General features: G+C 52.0%; 1 protein-coding gene across 1 annotated transcript; it reads left to right on the forward strand.

The window, feature by feature from the left end:
* Positions 1–596: 596 nt before the first annotated feature.
* LOC121057614 (cholesterol 7-desaturase nvd-like) lies at positions 597–19,105 on the forward strand. The gene is made up of 8 exons (XM_040532058.1): positions 597–688; positions 7,775–7,926; positions 11,750–11,938; positions 13,945–14,123; positions 15,178–15,303; positions 15,594–15,713; positions 16,222–16,398; positions 17,772–19,105. The coding sequence occupies exons 1-8, from the start codon at positions 597–599 to the stop codon at positions 17,931–17,933; spliced, it is 1,197 nt and encodes a 398-aa protein (XP_040387992.1). The 3' UTR covers positions 17,934–19,105.
* Positions 19,106–19,390: the final 285 nt, after the last annotated feature.

Here is a 19,390-nt window from a genome sequence, read left to right on the forward strand (position 1 = left end):
TGTGTACAGCTGCACAACGCAGGAGTGGTTAAGCTGATGGACGAAGATTAGCAAAGAACTGTAACTGGCAGCAGGCGTTCCTACAGGCATGACAGGATCTGAGAGGTGGTTGGTACTTCATTATTTTTGCCACTGCTCTGGAAGCAATCACTGCTGATAAATTTGTGAAATAGCAAATAGTTGGATTGTTTCATAAACTGAGCACACTGAAACATTTTAAGAATAGAAGCAGGTATTATTGGTCCCGCCCTTGGGACAGGACTAACACTGACTGGAAAGGGGGCTTCCAGTACTGACCAGGGGTCACTGAACACGAGTTTCAAGGCCCAGAAGAGCTAGTGTTGTCCTTAGATGAGCTCCTGAGGGGTCAGAGCAGCAGCAGGCGATGGCTTGAATCTCTGTACAAAGCATGGGGGAACCCCAATGGGAATACTGCCCACAGATGTGGAGACTGCATTCTTTACAAAGAGGCTGAAAAACTGAAAAAAAGGTCCCCGGAGGCTCTTTGGAGGATGAACTCCTCATGCTATAGAGGAGGTGCAGTAGCTGAAGACAAAGGATGCTGCCAGTGGTGTCAGACACTGCCCACCCGCGCAATGACAGACCGCTACCTGGCGCTTTCCCCAGGGCTCTCCACACCAGAGGAGCTGTCTCCAGGCTCTGGAACACACCTGGGGCAGGCAGGATGGTGAATGTGGAACATGGCTTTTCTGGTGCCCAACCCAGCCTCCTTGCACAGCCTCCATTCCATGGTTGGAGCCTGTTCCTACTGCTCACTGGGGAATCCCATGCCCTGGGAACCTTGCAGGCAGAGGAAGCACGGATGGCTGGGGCTGGGGCAGGAGAACAGCAGTGACCCTCCCCGTGGAGGCAGGCAGTGGGCAGGGGCGATGGGCAAGGAAGGGCTGCAGGGGCCACTTTTAGCACCTCGATACCCACCTGAGGCTGGCGCAGTATCCTCCCCCGGCAGCCTGCTTGGGAATGGGATTTGGGCGAGCAGCGGGGATGCAACGGGAGGACTTTCCTGTCACCGCACTGGCCATCCAGCCAGGCTGGCAGGCAGCAGTGTGCCCACAGGAGTTGTTTCTGTGGTGGGGGCTGCAGGGAGCACCGGGATGGAGACCGAGGTGAAAGCGCCAGAGCAGCCCTTTGTGTTGAGCTGTTGCTGTCGTACGTTCTGCCTCTGTCTCCACCTCTCTTCCAGATGATATCCTGGATGGACTGCAGTCACAGAGCAGGTCTTGTGCTCTCCCTACATGCTTTCTCAGACAAGAGGGCCCCAGCCCAGCCTTCTCTGCAATTCGGTGGAGCTGCCAAGCAGCAGCTGCCCTGTTTGTAGTGCTCATCCTTGTTGGCTTCGCTCAGCTCTCCCTGCAGGACACAAGATCTAGGGCTGTGGAAACCTTTGCCACCCTCCCGAGCACAGCGTGTATCACCTCTGCAGTCCTGTCATCATGTGAAGAAGCTGCAAGTTTCTGAATAGGCAGGGAGATAGTCGGGTGACTGGGGGGAGGATGGAACACGAAACACCAATGGCCAGAGGGAAAGATGGTGAGAAACACAAGAACAGTGTCAGGGAATTAAGAAGGGACTGAATGCACAGATATGCACAGTCAAATGGACTGTAGGAGCAGGTAGAAATTTTCATTGTAATAATTTTCTAAGGGAAAAGCAGCATTCACAGCTTTGAAGTACTCTGTAGGGAAAAATTCATTTTGACAAAATCCCATTTTCTGATGGAAAAAAAAGCCATGAGGTGGCTGGGCTGCAGCTGCCTGCACGCCGTGTATGGGGAGCAGGACGGCCATCCCCAGGGACCCCCAGCTCCCCGGGCTGCTGCACAGCAGGGGCAGAGCTGTCACTGCTGGGCGCTTCCTGCACATCTTCACCGTGAAGGATGCTGGGGCCTGGGCCCAGGTCATGCTGTGACAAAGTCACCGCAGGTAACATGGTGACAAGTGCCTGGGCACGGAGCACACGGGGAAGCTCCAGCCACCGCACATGCCCACCCTCTACGTGCTCTGTGAGCACCTCCACAGCCTCTCTATAAGGGGGTCCAACTCAGGCAGCCCCTCTCTCTCCTCTCTAAACTCATGACTCAGCCACGCTGCCATTCCCAAGCACCTGCCCTTGCTGCCAGAGAGCTGGATGGGACCCACAGAAGCCCATCTCAGGGCCATCAGCACAGCTGCTGAGAAGCTCAGTCCAACAGCCTGGGTGCCTGTGATAAAGCTGCGTCAGGATGTGGCTGCCCTGCTTGACGAGGTAGTGCTGTCACCTGGGGCTGTCACATTTGTTTTCTTTGTCTGCAGGGACTCTGTGGAGACACCAAGACACCAGAGGCTGCTGCTGCACCAGTCCTGCTCATCGTGAGACTCAGCAGTGTGCCTGTGCAGCACCTTAACCACATGAGATGGCCTGACTTTCTGAAGGAGCTGGAGGCATGCTGGAGGGCCAAAATTCTCTACAAGGACTGTACAAGGTTCTCCAGGCAGGTGTGACTGCAGGTGGTGACAGGCTCCTTGTAGGCAGAGGTTGTGCCTTGTCAAATGGAGAGTGAGACCTCGGGGCATGCCCAGCCTCTTTGGGATGGGATGAAGCTGAGAAGAGGGAAGGAAAAACGTGCCAATGAACAATGTGGCACTCCAGAAATTGTAATCCCTCCAGAGCCAACTGTCCTCAAAGCAGGACATTGTCTTCACAGTGATGGGTGCAGAAATGTGCAACGGTTCCCACGTCCCCACTCCTGAAGCCTGCTTTTGGGAGAAGGCATCACACATCTCCTTGGCAGACCCCCTTCACCTGCATCCCTGAGACTTTCAGCTCCCTCCCAGGAGCTCGTCACAGCACTCAGAGCTCCCCTTACCTCCTGCAGCCCCGCTCTGTGATGCCCCCACACCCTGCCTGTGAAGAAAGGCTGGAAGAGTTGGGGCTGTTAAGCCTGGAGAAGAAAAGGCTCTGGGGAGACCTCATTGCAGCCTTTCAAAAGATGGAGGGGGCTTAATAAGAAAGGTGGAGAAAGACTTTTTACCAGGGGCTGTAGTGACAGAACAAGGGGTAATGGTTTTAAGCGTGACAGAGGGTAAATTTAAGTTAGACATAAGGAAGACATTTTTTTATGATGAGGGCAGTGAGACACTGGAACGAGCCCGGAGAAGCTGTGGATGCCTCATCATTGGAAGAGTTCAAAGTCAGGATGGACAGGGCTCTGAGCACCCAATCTAGTGGGAGGTGTCCCTGGAGGGGACCAGATCACCTTCAAAAAGGTCCCTTCCAACCCAAACCATTCTCTTATTCTGTGATTCTATGGCATGTGTCTGCCTAGGACGCCTCAGTTCTCTTGGCTTCATGCTATTGCTGGGAAATGTTCACATCCCTGTGAATGTTTAACTCGCTCCAGGGGCTTCCCACCCCGTGCAACTCCCATGTGAATGCTCCTTACCCGGGGAGAACAGAAAAATTAGGGGGCTGCTTTCCAACTTGCCCTATGTGGCTTTTTTTAAGACACCAGGCATAATGAGTGTGAGGCATACAGCCTCAGGAATAGCTCTGGAGGATGCTGAGTAAGCCTGACGACGCCAGAACTGGTCCAGTTGTGTCAGTATGGCAAGCAGGGGCAGAAGCTGTGTGGCACCAGGCTTTTTGCTGCACTTGATGTGCCTCACCCCAGAGCCAGCTGGCAGGTTGGAGCTGGATCCCGGGTGTGCTCCTCCATGTGCCAGAATAGATAATTGGTGGGTTAGGGCTCAAACACAAAATCCAGAGCACAGGAATGTGACAACAGACATGCCCGTCTGGAGGGCTGTGCCCTCCTGTCACGCGTGATTGATATTTGCAAGATCAAAACCTTATTCCTGAGGACACATTGAGGACTGATTGCACAAGTTTTGTTTGATTATGAAACCAGCCTAAAAATAAAGAAAAGCATGATGAGACTAGGCTAAACTGTGTTGGTTTTGAAGAAAACAGTTTTTTCCTTATCTCCTCCCCTTGAGGTGCACTCACATAATGGACGCACTGCATAGTGCATCTGGAAAGCAAGAAGCACAGTCTCGAGGTAGGCTTCCTGGAAAGATGAACACACAGGTAGAACCCTTATGATGTAACCCTTTGATGAAAAATGTCATTGAGAGACTTTGTGACCAACAACCCCCTTCTCCAAGGCTTCATTCCCCTCCTGCAATCCCATGAATTGCCCTTTTTTTCCGATTTTGAACACCACATCAAGACCCGCCTCTGCTCTAATGCAGAAACCTGCTAGAAAGTCCAAGCCAATACAAAGATTTCTAATATCAGCCAAACACCACATTCTTCCTTTATTATTTATTTATTTATTTATTTATTGATAGAGCTAAACTTTATGTTTTCTGTCTCTGGAAACAAAGGAATCCTCTGTACCATAACCACTGCTCATTTATGTATCAAACATAGGGACTGACGGATTTCAGTCTTGGATAGGTAGCTCAACAAACTCAGGAGCATGCAGAATCAGGGTTTTGTACATGGTGAAAGGCATTCAGCACTATACACACTACTTCAAACCCCAAACAAATTATTTAGTATAGCTGAGGTTGCTACATTACCAGTCAAAAAACTCTCAATTTATCCTAAAATTGCACACAAAGAATGAAAGGGAAATTCCTGCACTGAACTTTTTTTTTCCCCTCCAGCCTGGGCTGTTTCATCCCAGTACTGCTCGTCCCCCACCCTAGAGCCAGGCACCCAGGAAGAGGACACAAGGCACAGCCTCACACCCCGTGTGGGCACAGAGGTTCTGTGCTGCTCAAGCAGCTCCTGGGTGCTTCTGCTGTTGTGCCACGCGGGAACACCCCACGTCCTCTCCTGGACCCTTTAAGTCCATCTATAAATGGCTCTTGTGCTGTCTGTACTGCTCAGAACTGCCTTCATACACCATGGGCTGTTCCACTCCTGTTCCCTGCCCCGGTCTGTAGAAGCAGAGGTTCCCGTGGAGCCCCCCAGCTGTGCCCAGCTGCTGGGAGTTCTGTGTCCCACCAGCACCCCTGGACTCCCCGTGTTGCCATTTGTCCTTTTGTTTTCTCACTTCCCTCCTGCTGGACCCACTTCTGCCCACTCAGAAATTCCTTCAGACTTGAAAAGGTGTGAAATATGAGCTTAAAAGGAAAGTCCTAGATTGAGACCTACCTAGTTCAGGGACTGATAATGGGTGTGTCAATTGTCTTCTGATTTTCAAGACTTCAAGTATTCGTTCTTCTCACACCTCCTGTGGCTGCCATTCCCTGCTTCTGATCACAGCCCTCATTTCTCGGTATCTCCTCTAGGTTTACTCCATGCAAGATGAGGTGGCCACCATTACATGCACCTTGCAGTTCACTAGACGTGCAGATGGTTTCGTGCTCTGTTCCCAATTACATTCCTAATTATTCTCGAAGGAGGGCTATCAACTATTTTTCCAACTGTATCAGTGCATCTAACAGAAAATATTATTGTCCTCTATGGACCTTGCCCCTCTTATATGCTTAGATCATCATGTCTACAAAAGCACTAATGCTAATTATTCCTAGCGTTGCATTTGTCTTTTTGAGCTGAGTGGAACAGTGATTGGATGTATTCAGAGACCAAGTCGAGTAACGTGCCGATCACTTTCCAAGTGCCAATTAATAGCTAACCCTCTCCTGTGGGTCTTCACCACATGCATTACATTTCAATGGCAGACACTGCTGTTTGCCTGCCAGTCACTGAGAGATTTGTAAGGTTTATTTTGCAGTAGTTCATAGTCAATTTTACATTTTACTGTACTGAATAATTTAGAACCATCTTAATCAGGTGATTTAGAGATCTGTTTATCCTGTTTCTCAGTTTCTTCATGAATAGGCAGATACAAATGCAGATCCCCACTCTCCATTGTAACAGCTGAGCATTTATTCCTTTTCCTCGTTTCCTGTCTTCTCACCAATTAAAGAAGCAAAGAGGATTCCTCTCCCATTACTTCAGGCTTATTTAAGGGCCTTTTGCAGCAGGTCTTAGAGGAAGTGTCTTGAAAGTCCAAGTGAATAGAGCATGAACTTGTTCAGCTGTGTGTTGAGTCCTAAGGTCTCTTGGTGAGACACGGATTCTACTTAGAAACGTGCAGTTGACCCTTCCTCCATGGAGCATACTCATTCCTGTGCCTGAGAGCCCCTTCACTCCAGTGTCTGGTGGACTTGCCCAGCACAGTGCGAAGACTCCTTGGTCTGCCAATCCCCAAACTGCCATCAAGTCTCTGTTTCAGCACTGCGGATGTATTTATTACGTGCTTTTATGCCCTTAGTAAGTTACTCTTGAAAATCCCTCTTTGTCCTGCCCTACTTTGACTAGATATTTCACTTGTTCTTCCTTGTTCGTTGTTCTTCCTTTTCCTCATTCAGACAGGACTTGCAGCCTGCCCCTCTCTTAGGGATGTCTGTTCACTTCCATCTGGGGTGTTCAGTCTCCTGCACAGCTGCACTGGCACTCTCCTCTAGAAAAGGTTTCCAGTAGGTCAGATACATTTACCTGAACCTTTAGTAAGGGGTCTTCAGGCCTTTCAACCTGTCTGAATTCACCCTTTTGGTTGCTGATTTTGCTTCAACCAGATGCTCCATTTCTGTGTGCTTTTCCCTTTTCAATTACTTAGTACTATGTAGGGTTTGGGGGGTTGTTTCTATGCCTGGAAATCCCTGGCTATATCTACATGATGGGCAGCAGGTGGGCTTTCTACAGTTGCCTCTTGAACTGTGCAATTCTTAGGACTAAATCAAGCTTTAATTCCCTACCTCACTCTACAGCAAGCTGTAATGCTTAAGTAACCTGATCTTTCCTTGGCCCTGATTTGTCCTCTCTGCACGAGAGCATCCCTTCCTTTTTCTGCACTGGCAACTCTCTGAGCTGTCCTCGGACTCCAAGGGACACATCAGAGTGCTGTCAGGCGTCCACTGTCACAGCCAGCCCCAACACTGGCCCCACCCTTCTGGGAACAAGATCGCAGCTCAGGAGGGTGATGTGGTATGCATCGATCTAAATAACCTATCGAACAGAATTTGTACTGCTCCTTCTGGGACTAACTTTTCCTTCTGTGGAAGTGGAGTTCCCTTTGCAGCAACTTGTGCTCACTGCCTCTTCTTACTCAAGCAGATGATGATAGGACAAAGGGGAATGGTTGTAAACTAAAAGAGGAGAGATTTAGATTAGATGTAGGGTAGAAATTCTACACAATGAGGGAGTTGACACCCTGGCCCAGGCTGCCCAGAGGAGCTGTGGGTGCCCCACCCCTGGTAGTGCCCAAGGCCAGGCTGGGGGCCCATGGCAGGGGTTGGAACTGGATGGGGTTTAAGGTCCCTTCCAACTCAAACCGTTCTGTGGTTCTGTGATTCTACAGTTCCGTTATTCTATAGTTCCGTGGCTCTGTGGCTCTGTGACTCAGTGACTGTGATTTTGTGTTGCTGTGACTCTTTGCTGTGCACCTCGCAGCCCTCGGGGGTGACAGGAATCGTCAGCCGCCGCAGCCCGGGGGTGCCTGAGGGGTGCCGGGGGTGGGAGCTGCCCCCCAGCCCCCCCGAGATCCCCCTCCCCAGCCCCACCCGGGCGGGGCCGGGAGCGCTATAAGGGGCGGCGGCGGCGGGGCCGGGCGCGCTATGGGGAGCGGGTGGTGCGGAGCGGAGCTGCTGGCGGCGGGGCTGGGGAGCGGGGCGCTGCTCATCCTCCTGCTCCTCCTCCTCCTCCTCCTCCTCCTGCTCGTCGTGCTGCCGGGCTGCTGCCGGCCTCTGGAGCTGCGGAGGGGCCGCGGGGAGGTGGGTTCCCTGCCGGCTCCGGCCCCCCGCCGCCCCCGCCGCCCCGGCGCCCGACCGCCGCCGTACCCCAACGGCTGGTATCGAGTCCTCGACTCCGCGCAGCTGCCCCCCGGGACCGTCCGCAGCCTCGCCCTGCTCGGTGAGTCCCCGACGGGCGTCCCCGTTCCCTGGGCCCGGGATGCTGGCCAGGCTGCTGGGCATCCCCGACGGCGTCCCCGCCGGGACAGCGCCGTGCCCGTGCCCGGGCATCCCCGCCGGGAGTGGGGACACCCCTGATGGGTGTCTCGGCCAGGACACTGGCACGGCACGGCGGGCATCCCTGACGGGCCCCCGGGACTTCCCTGCCCCGGGCGTCTGCACTGGGGCACCGGGACAGCCCCGCTGCATCCCCAGCAGGGCAACCCCAGCAGGACATCCCCAGCAGGGCATCCCAGACATCTCCACTCCACCGGGGAATGGGGGCATCCCTACTTGCGCACAGGGACATCCCTGCCTGGGTGTCTCCGTGGGGGCACAAGGACACCTTCACCTGGGCATCCTCACCAGGGCACTGGGCACCATGCGGGGGCGTCCTGCCAGGGCACTGGGCCATCCCTGCCAGCACCCATGCTGGCTCCCTGCCCTGTCTGTTGCCAGTGTGCAGGACATCTCTGCCTGAGCATCTCTGCTGTGGTCTCTGCTGTGGCACTGAGGCCTCTCTGTTGGGGCATCCCTTCTGGGCCACCCCATGCAGCACCCAGATGAGGGCACCAAGCATGGCACAGCCTCGGCTTTTCCACAGGCAGCAGGTACCCCAGCTGGGGCATCGTGGCACAGGCTCACTGTGCGTGTGCAGGTCACCCCTCTGGGCTTCTTCTGGGACAGCAGGGCACCTCACTGCCTGGGTTCCCCTCCCAGGCACTGCTGTGCCCACAGCTTCCCCTGTCCTGGGGCAGATCAGGTCTCACAGACACATCCAGAAAAGTCTCCTAGGCTGTCCAGGGTCCTTTTGCCTTGAAGATGGTTTGGGACTTGTTCAGGTGCCTTCCTCATCATAAAGGAGGTTTCTGCATTGAAGTCCCTCAGAGTCAGAGGTGGTGGTGTTTTTTTTAGATCTGTTTTCAAGAGCCATCTTCTCCTGTGATGTTTTGTTTCTTTGTGTGTTGGGAACTTTCCAGTTCAATATGTACATCCTGGAGAGCTCTTGCCAGCCTATCAGTTGCATCCCTTCATTGTCTACCTGAAGCCTGGGCCCTGGCACCCAGTCCTCCAGGTCTGGCTACAATGTGCAAGTAAAATCATTCCACATTGCAGCATGATAGTAGTTTACTGGTGCCAGGAAGACTATCAGTAAATAAGAGAGTTAAACAACCCAAAGCTTCCAAGTCTGTGTTTAATTTATCTGGTATAGAGTCTCTGAGCATAGCCTTGAAATGTGGCCCTGCTCCAGAGACAGTGAGCAAGAGGAGATGAAGAAAAATCTCTTGACTTGGTCCCTGCAGGACCCGACCTTGGGGACCAGGTACGTTCCAAACCACAGCATGGAGCATGCAGGAAAGCCCTAGGCTCTCCTGAGGGCTGCTGTGTCCTGCAGCTCTGCTGCCTGGGGCTTGCTGCAATGAAGCTGCTCAGACCCCAGGGGAGGCTCCTGTGCAGCAAAGTCCCTGAGCGAGTCCTCTGGGCTCTCCCCCAGCTTCTGCGTCCCCAGCCAAGAGCAGCATGATGACCTTGTGTCTCTTTCTGTGCCATGTGTTATTCCTGCCATAATTGCCATTCATTTTCCATGAAGAAAATAGACTAATTTCACAGGAAAACATCTGTGCCTGTATGTGGCTCTTAAGTTCTAGATGTTCATTTACAACAGAGTTTCTTAGCATATATTAGGCTGGGATATTGTCCTCCCACATGGGGAGATATCAGATTTGATGCACCACCCTAAGCAAAGATCAGCTTCTCCTCTGGCTCTGCTGGCTCCGGAGTACAAAGGCTGGAGAACAAAGCAGTGCTAGCTCAGGAGTCCCAGGAGAGGGGTCCAGGCAGCCCCACAAGGCTCTGGCCACGGGCACCACTTCAGCTCTTCACGGCAGATGAGCTCCAGACTGACTGTAAGAAGGAAAGCTCTAGAGGTGGGACCTTCCTTGGCAAAGCACCAGGGCGCAGGGCTGTTTCTTGGGACCCCCCAGGAGCCCAGGCTCCCAGTGCCCCACTCTGACCTGCCCAGCACCACTCCTACACCACAGCTTGCAGTGACCCTGTCACCTCCAACAGCTGCATGGGCAGAAACCTCTCCTGGCATAGCCCCCTTTGCTCTGAAATTCAGGTCAGGCAAAGAGGCGGATTGGTGATAGGAGAAAATGCTGATGCTGAGGAATGACTGGTTGCTGCCTGGGGCAGGGGGAAGGACCTGCACCTCCGGCACCTCCACTCCCCTCATCAGCTGCCAGCAGAGGTACCAGCGCCTTCCAGCAAGACAGCAGCGCCAGGCGTCCTGGATAAGGAGGCACCTCCGGGCACTGCAGTAAAACCATGCTTTTCTGCCAGATAGCAAAAATAACCTTTTCTAGGTTTGAAGGCTGGGGAAGTTTTCACTGTTTTGTTTTCTTTGCCCGGGACACAAAACCAAAGGAAGTAGCTTTGTGTAGCTCACAGTGTGTCACTGGTCATCAATGTGGCTGTCTGGGAAAATATGGACAGAAGCTTAGTTTGGTCTTTGGACTTTAGTTTGGTCTCATTTCTTACTGTTTGAGTGCTAAGGTACAGCACCAGCTATAACAATCAGATTTCACAAACTGATCGGTTAATACACAAGCACTGCAGGGCACATAGTGTGGAAGAGAGGACCCTGGAGCACCCCAGCCTTTAACTCACTGGTTGCATCCACATGAACAGCCCCCAGCATGCTTCTGAGCCCCCAGACCAGCTAGGACACAACTCAAGGGGATGCAGGGGACAGGTCCAGCCTTGCTCTCAGGCCAGGTCCTGACGAGCAGCCCCGCTCCCATGGCATGGTGCCGCAGCACCGAGGGGTGCAGCTGCACAGGAGCAGCTCGTGCTGTGCCAGGAAAGTGCCTGGCACCAGGTCTGTCCCTTGGGGCAGAGCAATCTTGGAGGTGATGGCATGGCACATGGCGCAGTCATGGCCTCCTTGCACAGCCACGTGTGCCATGAACAGATCTATGGCTACGGCATGGGCACAGCCTGTCTCTCCAGAAGCCAGGGCAAACTTTGCAAGATTTTTTTTGCTGAGCTAGCAGGGTGCTGCCCTGGGGGCAGGGAGGAGGAATGTGATCCCAGTGAGCAGAGACAGATATCAGCAGGGCAAACCTCATGTTGCATAGGGGCGGAAGGAACTTGTCCCAGCAGCAGAGCAAAGCAAGTCTGGGTGTCGGGGCAATGCAGCCCCAGCTCTGCCAGTGCTGGCTCCATCCCTCCCTGCACGGAGCTGGCTGGGGCAGGAGCTGCCTTTTGCTTAGCCAGAACCCCCCTGCTGGGGAGGTGACGGGGCTCTGGCTCAGCCGGCCCTGCTTGAGGAAGGGATTCTGTGCTGAGCTGCTGGGCTGTGGTGCATGTGGCTCTTGGAAGTCAAGAGCAAACAGGTAAAGGGCTTCTCCTTTCAGCCAGATTTTCCTGAAATTCGCGAGCCCACGCTCTCCTCTAGACGTCTTGGGCAAAGGGACAGGAATCTCTCTACATGCAGCCACTGCTCTGCTCTACCTGGAGCCCCTCTTTAGCAGAGGGAGCATCTTTACATATTTCTGTGGAGGTGCCTTTTCTCCTGCAGCTGAAACAGGCTCTGACAGCCCAGAGAAAGGGTGCTGAGGGTGGGAGCCATGCGGGTTTGGGGACCGCTGCTGCGGCCGCCCGGTGCCCCCTGGTGGCTGCGCGGACGGGGCTGGGTCCCTGGTCCCGGATCCCTGAGCCCACCTGCCCCTGCCCGGGGCTGCTGGCTTTAGGGACAGGCCGATAACCCCGTCTTTCTGCAGGAGAGCAGCTCGCTGCGTTCCGCACCCAGGACGGCCAGGCCCATGTGGTGGACGCTTACTGCCCTCACCTCGGTGCCAACCTCGCTGCCGGCGGGCGCGTCGTGGGCGACTGCATCGAGTGCCCCTTTCACGGCTGGCAGTTTCGAGGAGAAGATGGAAAATGCACCAGCATCCCATATGCTGAAAAAGGTGAACCTTTCCCAGGTCTGCAGAAAGCACCTGCAGTACTGTTAGTGCCCTGGGCATTGTCCTAAAAAATATTTCAGTAGGGAAAAGTGGGCTTCGTAATAACTCACCATCCCCACCCCCCCCTCAATTCCCTGTTCTTTTTTTTTTTTGCAGCGCCCTAATTCTCCTCCTGGGTTGTCCATGTTGTGACACAATGTTCCAGTGCCCTTGCACATGTTAGATGGTAGACGGGACTTTAATTTGGTTAACCAACCACCCTTCACAATTTTGATAGCCCGATAACTCCTGCTGACAGCAAGCCATGTATCTTCAAAGATTTTAACTTGGAGTTGTGCATTGCACCACCAGGCATGCAAACAAAAAGTGTCTGTGTGATAGATACCAAGAAGCTACTGGAGTTCAGAAAGTATTCTGTACGCTACAGTGATAATTTATACCATGTCAGTGCTTAAATCTGTGGTCTTGACATTGGCAGAATAATCTCTTGATGGCAATTTTTTTCTCTTTTGAGGCTTAAGGGGTTAGAACCCAGGAAGGCTTTTCACACCCACCCACATTTTAGATGTGGTTTGCGGTGATTGTGTAGGGAGAACATCTTACTTAAAGTTCACATGTAACAATTACTTGCATTAATTGAAATAAATTACCAACTCTAAATGTGGCTGAAACCAGTAGGTTTACTTTGAATTCTGCTTTGGATTGTTTCCTAATTTCCCTTAGAAGGTCGATTTCCTCTGATTGGGATTGATTGGGATAGCAATGAAAGCACCGAGTAGCAGCAAAACTCAGTCTTTCTACTAAACAGTCTATTTTTCCAGAAGTGGAAAAATCATACTCTCCATATGTGATAAGACAAACAGCTTATAGATTGCATCAAACTGCAATTCTTCTTCTTCTTCTTCTTCTTCTTTTTTTTTTTTTTTTCCCTATATGCTCACTTGGGAGCTGCATTTGAATGAAAATTTGATTCCAGGTAATGAGTAAAGATGTGTTTCATTACAAAATGAGAATGAATATTTTGGACATACACACATGCTTGCCAAAATGCATTGTTTGATAGGAAACTGCTTTATTCAGAGTCATGATTACTGTGTTTTATGAAGAGAACAGAATTGCAAAGAGCTGCCCAGCTGCCAGTTCAGCCCGGACAGGTCAGGTTGATTTAAACAGACAGAAAAGCTGCCTGCATGCCCACAGGGCGCTGCGGTGGGGGGATTCCAGAGGCCCCGAGGGGCAGCTCCAGCAGCCAGGCAGGGAGCTGCAGCGCTCAGCATGGCACCAGGCCTCTGCATGGGGCTGGCAAAGCCCCGTTCAGTGAGATGAATCCTACCCAAAAATCCAGGTTTTGCAATTGTAAGTGGTACCGATGGTCTCCTCCTGCCTCTTCTGACGTTCAGTGATTGACAGAGAAACATAATTTCTCCTGTTATTTGGCTTCCCAAGTGGTTGTAGACACCTGTCTGCAAACTAGAGGAAAAAAAATAATGAAAGCAAAAGCCTTCCAGTTGAGTTTTCTGACAATCAAGTAAATGTAAATATCAAAAGGCATTTCACTGGGAAGGCTGGGAAGTGCAGAGCTGTTCTTAAAGCACCCCATGGTATTGCTGTATTGTAACAGAATGACTTGAACTCAGGGGTGTAAGCTGGTTTTACTCTCTGTCCACCTAAAACCATTGCTTTTTAGCTCACTGAAACTTGAGGGTTAGTTGATGCAGCCTTTTACTTGTTTAAATGGTTTTGAATAGCAATAGTAGGCTGCAGGGCAGCTATCCCTCCTGCCTCCTGAAGGGACCCGCACAAGATACCACTGAAATGAGACTCATCAAAGCAAACACTTCTGTGAACTTCAGGGGCTGTAATCCTTCAGCAGACTGACAAATGTCACCAGGGAGCCTGTGCCACATTAATACTGCCCATAAAATGAGCTCTGAGCCATACTCCAGGACAAGGTGACCTTCAGCACCCCAGAAACGCTGCATTAATCCAATTCCTTTCTTTCCCTGCAGTGCCAGATTTCGCCAAGGTCCGGACGTGGCCATGCTGCGAGGTGAACGGGATGCTGCTGCTCTGGTACCATTGCGACAGGACTGGCCCGACGTGGGCTGTGCCCGAGCAGCCACAGATCGCCGCCAAGGAGTGGGTGTTTCGGGGACAGACAGAGCACTTTGTGGACGCCCACATCCAGGTAGCACTGGGGCAGCACATAGGGCATGTCTGGGGCTGGGTCCTCTGCTGGAGTCCAGTTCAGGGATGTCTCCTCCCAGATGACACGTTAATGGGCATCTTCTCCCAGTTAACCCAGTGCCACTGGGCAGCTGCTGCTGCCAGCAGAGCCAACACCTAGGAATGCATCACTGCGCCCTATACTGAGAACGTGGCAGATGTTCCCCATATGTGGGGGCCCATGGGCTGTTTGAGAGACAACAGATGTCCTGGGTGGCACTTAAAGGGAATCTATTAATTTGCTTTGACCTATATCTGATGTAATTTTGAAAAAAAGATTCTTCAAGGATTGCAGCACTTAGCATCAGAAGGCTTTTCAACTCACTGATGTCAGAAATGGAAACGCACGGTTATTTTGCTGTCGATGTTCGTAATCACCACCATATGCTGACAAATGTGCCAAGCCAAACACAATGGCTGCAGTTTCTGTTGTCTTCGTGGAAATGAGGCTGGAAAAGGAAGAAGTTTTGTGGCCGTAAGCAGAAGTGAACCACTGCACACAGGTCTGTGCTGTGGCCAGTCTGTGCTACTTGCCAAGCTGCAGGAGAGGTGGTGTATTTGAGTAACAAAGCAGTTAAAACCTCAACAAGTGACCTGATGTGGGCAGGCTGGTGCGGTTTAGCAGTTTACGCTGGTTTAAAATATGTGAAATCCAGTCTAGAATCACAAACACAAAAATGCTTCATTCCTTACAATTGTTCTAGGGCCAGAGGAAAGACTTGTTTGGCGTCCCAGCACGTATGGCTACAGAGTTAACGTGATTAGGTTGCTTTGAGCTTAATATTAATGTTGACTGTTCTAGCTGCACATTAAATTATTTCACACAGTAGTTAAGAGCTGGTCCCAGGTCACTGAGTGCTGAGACCCCACCTCCACTCCCTGGGCTGCTTCTTGCCACGGGGTGAGGGCCCTGGGCTGCGCTGCAATCACACCACTGCTGCTGCAGTGCTGCTGCTACAGACGGGCAGCTCGTGCCCAGGTCAGCTCTCACAGCGATAAATTGTTCCCCCCGGCAGGAAATCCCTGAGAATGCGGCTGACACAGCTCACCTGGTCTTTCTCCATGGACCGTCTTTTCTGAGTGGATCCGATCTGAGATACACCAAGTCCAAGGTGTGGGATTTTATGAAGCACGTCTGGAAGGTAGGACCCTACGTCCCCTTGTGGCCACGAGTAGGTTGAGGTCCCTGAGGCCAGGTCCACTTTCTGCCTCAGTGCTTGAGTCCTACCTCATCTCTTCTGCCTCATCCTCAGTCTTCCGTTCAAGTCTCTTTTCTGCATCTCAGCGGTTTTAGCCTCACTCCCTCATCTGTGCTTAGCTCTAGATGCCCTTCACAGCCCCCCTTTAGTCACCCTCTCGCTGCTACCTCCCCTCAGCCCATGCTCCTGACCCCTGGCTCTCGGGCTGAGCCGCTCCTTCTCCACCCCTCCAGGCCGAGTGGCAACCGGAGCCAGAGCCCAACCAGCATTGCTCCCGCATGCTGCTCCAACACACCGCAACCATGTTCGGGAAGCACTTTCCCTTGCTGGACTTGTCGGTTTCAGCCAGGCAGGTATGTCCCGCGTGCCATGAAACGCCCTGTATGGACACCAGGGAAGGCAGGTGGCTTGGTGAGCCACGGGCACGGTGCCTGGCCCTGCTGCCCTTGCATCCTGACCGGTCACTTTTACTTACACAAGACCATATTTCCTATCTGCCAAGTGAGCCTATTTGGTCAAACACGGTGAGGTAGCTTGCAGAAGCCAAGGGCAGGAGGTTGCATTAATAGCAGTGAGCACGAGCTGCACAACCAGGTAGGGCAGGGTGCCTTCTTGTCTCACAAATGAAAGCTGGTGTCGGCAGGAGCGGAGACCTCATGGATGTGACTGAACTACCCCTTCCTGCTGGATCTGAGAGCAGGATGACCATCAGCCCCTTGAGCTGAAGGGCACGGTAGGCCAAGAGGACAAGTCCTTGCCTGCCTGCTCAGTGCAGCCTGTCCTACCAAGGGCATTGGAGCTGCTGTTCTGGCAGTGGGGCCGCTGGGCACGCTCCCCTGAGGGTGTGCTCTTGCTCCGCAGGTGGGGCCAGGGCTGGTTTTCCTCATCTTTGAGCACGCTTTCCTGGGCCACGGGGTCATCCTGCAGACTGTGACACCACTGGAGCCTCTCCTGCAGAACGTGGTCCACAAAATCTACTACCAGAAGAATGTGCCGGCCATAGTCCCCAAGTTCATCCTGAGAGCAGAGTGCATACAGGTAAGGCCTCTGAGGGAGAGCAGCCAAAGGTGATCCCCTGGAGCTTGCTGGATGTTGCATAAAGCAACATCCAGCCCATGTGGGCTCAGAGATACATGGGAGCAAAATAGGCTTGGGCAAGATCCTTTCAGTGCTTGGCATGATCTTTCCATTTTAGGGGCCCGAAGAACTAAACTCAAAGTTTAGTGAAGAGGGTCCCTGCAGTGGCTCATCTGTTTATGATGATGGAGAGATGCTAGCCACCTGCTGTGGGTGGGGAACTGGGGTACAAGGGTTAGGCCACCTCTCCCGGGTTGCAGGACATCTTCGAAAGGTCTAATAACTGCATCCAGATTTCCAGCACCCCAGGCTGGTACTTTAAAACCATCCAATATCCTTCAGTGATAACTGTGCTAGGAAATATCCCTGCTGTTAAATTATCATGAGATTTGGCAATTCTTGCCCCTCCTGACAGAGTTTTTTCCAGGTCTTTACAAAAGGGATTCATAAAAGTGGAGGGAGAGCCCTCCTGGATGTCTCCAATCCCACCTGGAGCAAAACCATGGCCAAGTTCAGGTCAGGCATGGAGTTCTCTAGGAGCTCTGAAACGAGACTGCCCCCTTAGGGGTGACCCATTCCATTACTGCTCTACCCACAGCATTGATTTTTATTTTTAATGTCCATTTGGAACTTCTCAACCTGAAACCCATGGCTGTTGCTCATTATACCAGGTGGCACTACCAAAAAAAATCTGACTCTGTCATCCCTGTAACTCCCTTTTAAGCAGTCAGAATAGTTCATGTCATTCCCTTCTGTCAGGGGTTAAAGCATGGAAACCGTTTGGTCTGACCAGAGGGCACCACAGTAAAAATTGCCAAAAGATGATTTTCAGATGCCAAAAACCTACCCCAAATCAAACCTAGCTTTGCTAGCTTGCATTGTTTAAATGATGGTTTAAAATTTTGCATTCTTACTAATGTGAATAAGCAGCACTTATTTCTGCAGAGATGTCTTTTTGAAGGGAAACTCCATAAATCTTACTGGGTGCATGTCTGAGTGGAATTTAAGACACCTGTGCTTAATTTATAGTGCCCTGGTTGGCTGGAGCTACCCAACAAATCAAAAATCTCAGGTGGAGCTGCTCCTACCTTCACAACCTCCATTCGTTTTCCAGTATATCCCATCGCAGGGGCTGTCTAAGCTGAAAGTAGCTTCTCGCTGGGGAGCTGCAATGGGCCAAATGTCTGCTAACTGCAGACAGAGAGCAGCGGTGTTGCAGTTTAAAAATAGTCCCACGCTGGCCACTGGGAAGAAATGCTAAAAAATAAACCTAGTGTGCAGGCAGCATGCACAAAAGTGCTCATTCAGTTTCCTCACCACCCTTCTCCCCCCAGTTTGAGCGAGACATAACCATCTGGAATAACAAACAGTACCTGCCTAAGCCGCTGCTGGTCAGAGAGGATGCGAGCATCCAGAAGCACAGGCGCTGGTTCGCGCAGTTCTACAGCGAGAAGAGCACGAGGCCCTCGGCGCCAAAGGAGGGCCTGGACTGGTGAGGACCCTGCTGCCCTCTGCAGTACGGCCAGAAGCTCTCAGGTGGCTCCTGGCAGGCAGTGGTGCTGTACAGACTTGAAACCCCTTGTGTTCATGCTGCCGCAGGGAAGACAGCCCGAGCCCTGGCGCTCCCCTCTTTGTTCGAGGCACTGAAGCCCTGAGGTTGTAACATGCTTGCTGTTGCACTTCTGCTGTCATGTATGTTCTGAGTTTGAACTTAAGACTGACAGAACTGCATCTAAAACATCCTTGTCTCTCACTGCTGTCATCACTTTGTGTAGTTAAATGAAACACTTTCCATATGGCCTTTTATTGCCTGAAGTTTCCTTTCCCAGCCATGCTTGCTGTTGCTTCTGCACCTCGGCTGGGGCAGGCTTCGGCTCTCTAGGGAAGCTTTGGCCAATGTCTGTATGGCATCAGAGGTGTGATTATAAAGCCCACAGACATTTGCTGTCTGCTATCTGACAGCAGGCTGGGCAGCATGGGTTTGACTGCCCACTTTGCCCTCACCAGACCTGTGGGCTTCCTTGAGCCTACTGAGCTCTGCATGAGTGGATTCCTCGTGCACCAAGTTGGGAAGCAGAGGGACCATCCCAGTGACCAAACCACTTTGAGAACATCTTTGCAGGTCAAGGATGTTAATAAGATCCTGCTTTGGTAACCCCTGGATTCCAGTGATGCCAAGGATGCCGAGACGGCTGTAAAAATTTGTATCTCACAGCAAGAGCACGTGTCACTTACTGTCACTGTGCTCAGAAATTAACACATAGAAATCAGGCTGCAAATATGGCTAAAAGTGGTCTAGGCTCCCTTGTGCTTTGTGCCTAAATGTTTGATATTAAAGGGCTAAATTCTGCCTTGCTGCACACCCTAGAGAAACCTGTATTCACTGTAGAAACAGCCTGCCTTGTATAGTTTGCAGGACTCTGGCAGCTACGCAATGCCACAAGCTTGCAAGAGCAAATGCCCAAACAAAGCAGCTTTCCAAGCAGGCTGAGGGCTGCTGCCCTTGCACTCTGTGTGCTTGCTTGTGCCTTGTGAATTCTGCACCTTGCTGAGGTTTCTGGTTCCTCCCTCACCATTAACCCATAGAGCAGGAGCTGGAGAATGCCATTGCAGGCTCTGCCAGTGCAGAGTTCAACGCCCACCCTGGCAAGCACCCCGGGTAACACTGTGCAAGCTGTGCCTTTGCCCTTCACACCAGCCTATTGCACTGGCAATACTTTACTATTAAAATTTTTTAACAACTTATCTCATGTTCGTGATTTGTCATTTTTCACTTGTGGCACAAAGCCAAGGATGTGCCTGTACTCAGATGGGCTTTGTGTGGGCTTATGTCTGTAGACACTTCCCCGTGTGTGCGTCCTTGCATTGCGGAAGTGGTCCTGCTGCTGGCCCATGCCGTGCTGCTTCAGGAGCCACAGGAACTCTCCAGCAAAGAACGCAAAAAGATAGCAGG

Source organism: Cygnus olor, chromosome 19, assembly GCF_009769625.2.
Source record: "Cygnus olor isolate bCygOlo1 chromosome 19, bCygOlo1.pri.v2, whole genome shotgun sequence".
Taxonomy (NCBI): Eukaryota; Metazoa; Chordata; class Aves; order Anseriformes; family Anatidae; genus Cygnus; species Cygnus olor.

Excerpts from the sequence above, each read along its gene's own strand:
- LOC121057614 (XM_040532058.1), top strand. The coding sequence starts at position 597 with ATGACAGACCGCTACCTGGCGCTTTCCCCAGGGCTCTCCACACCAGAG. Across the intron at positions 11,939-13,944 it reads CATCCCATATGCTGAAAAAG|TGCCAGATTTCGCCAAGGTC; the intron begins GTGAACCTTTCC and ends CTTTCCCTGCAG. Across the intron at positions 16,399-17,771 it reads TGAGAGCAGAGTGCATACAG|TTTGAGCGAGACATAACCAT; the intron begins GTAAGGCCTCTG and ends TTCTCCCCCCAG.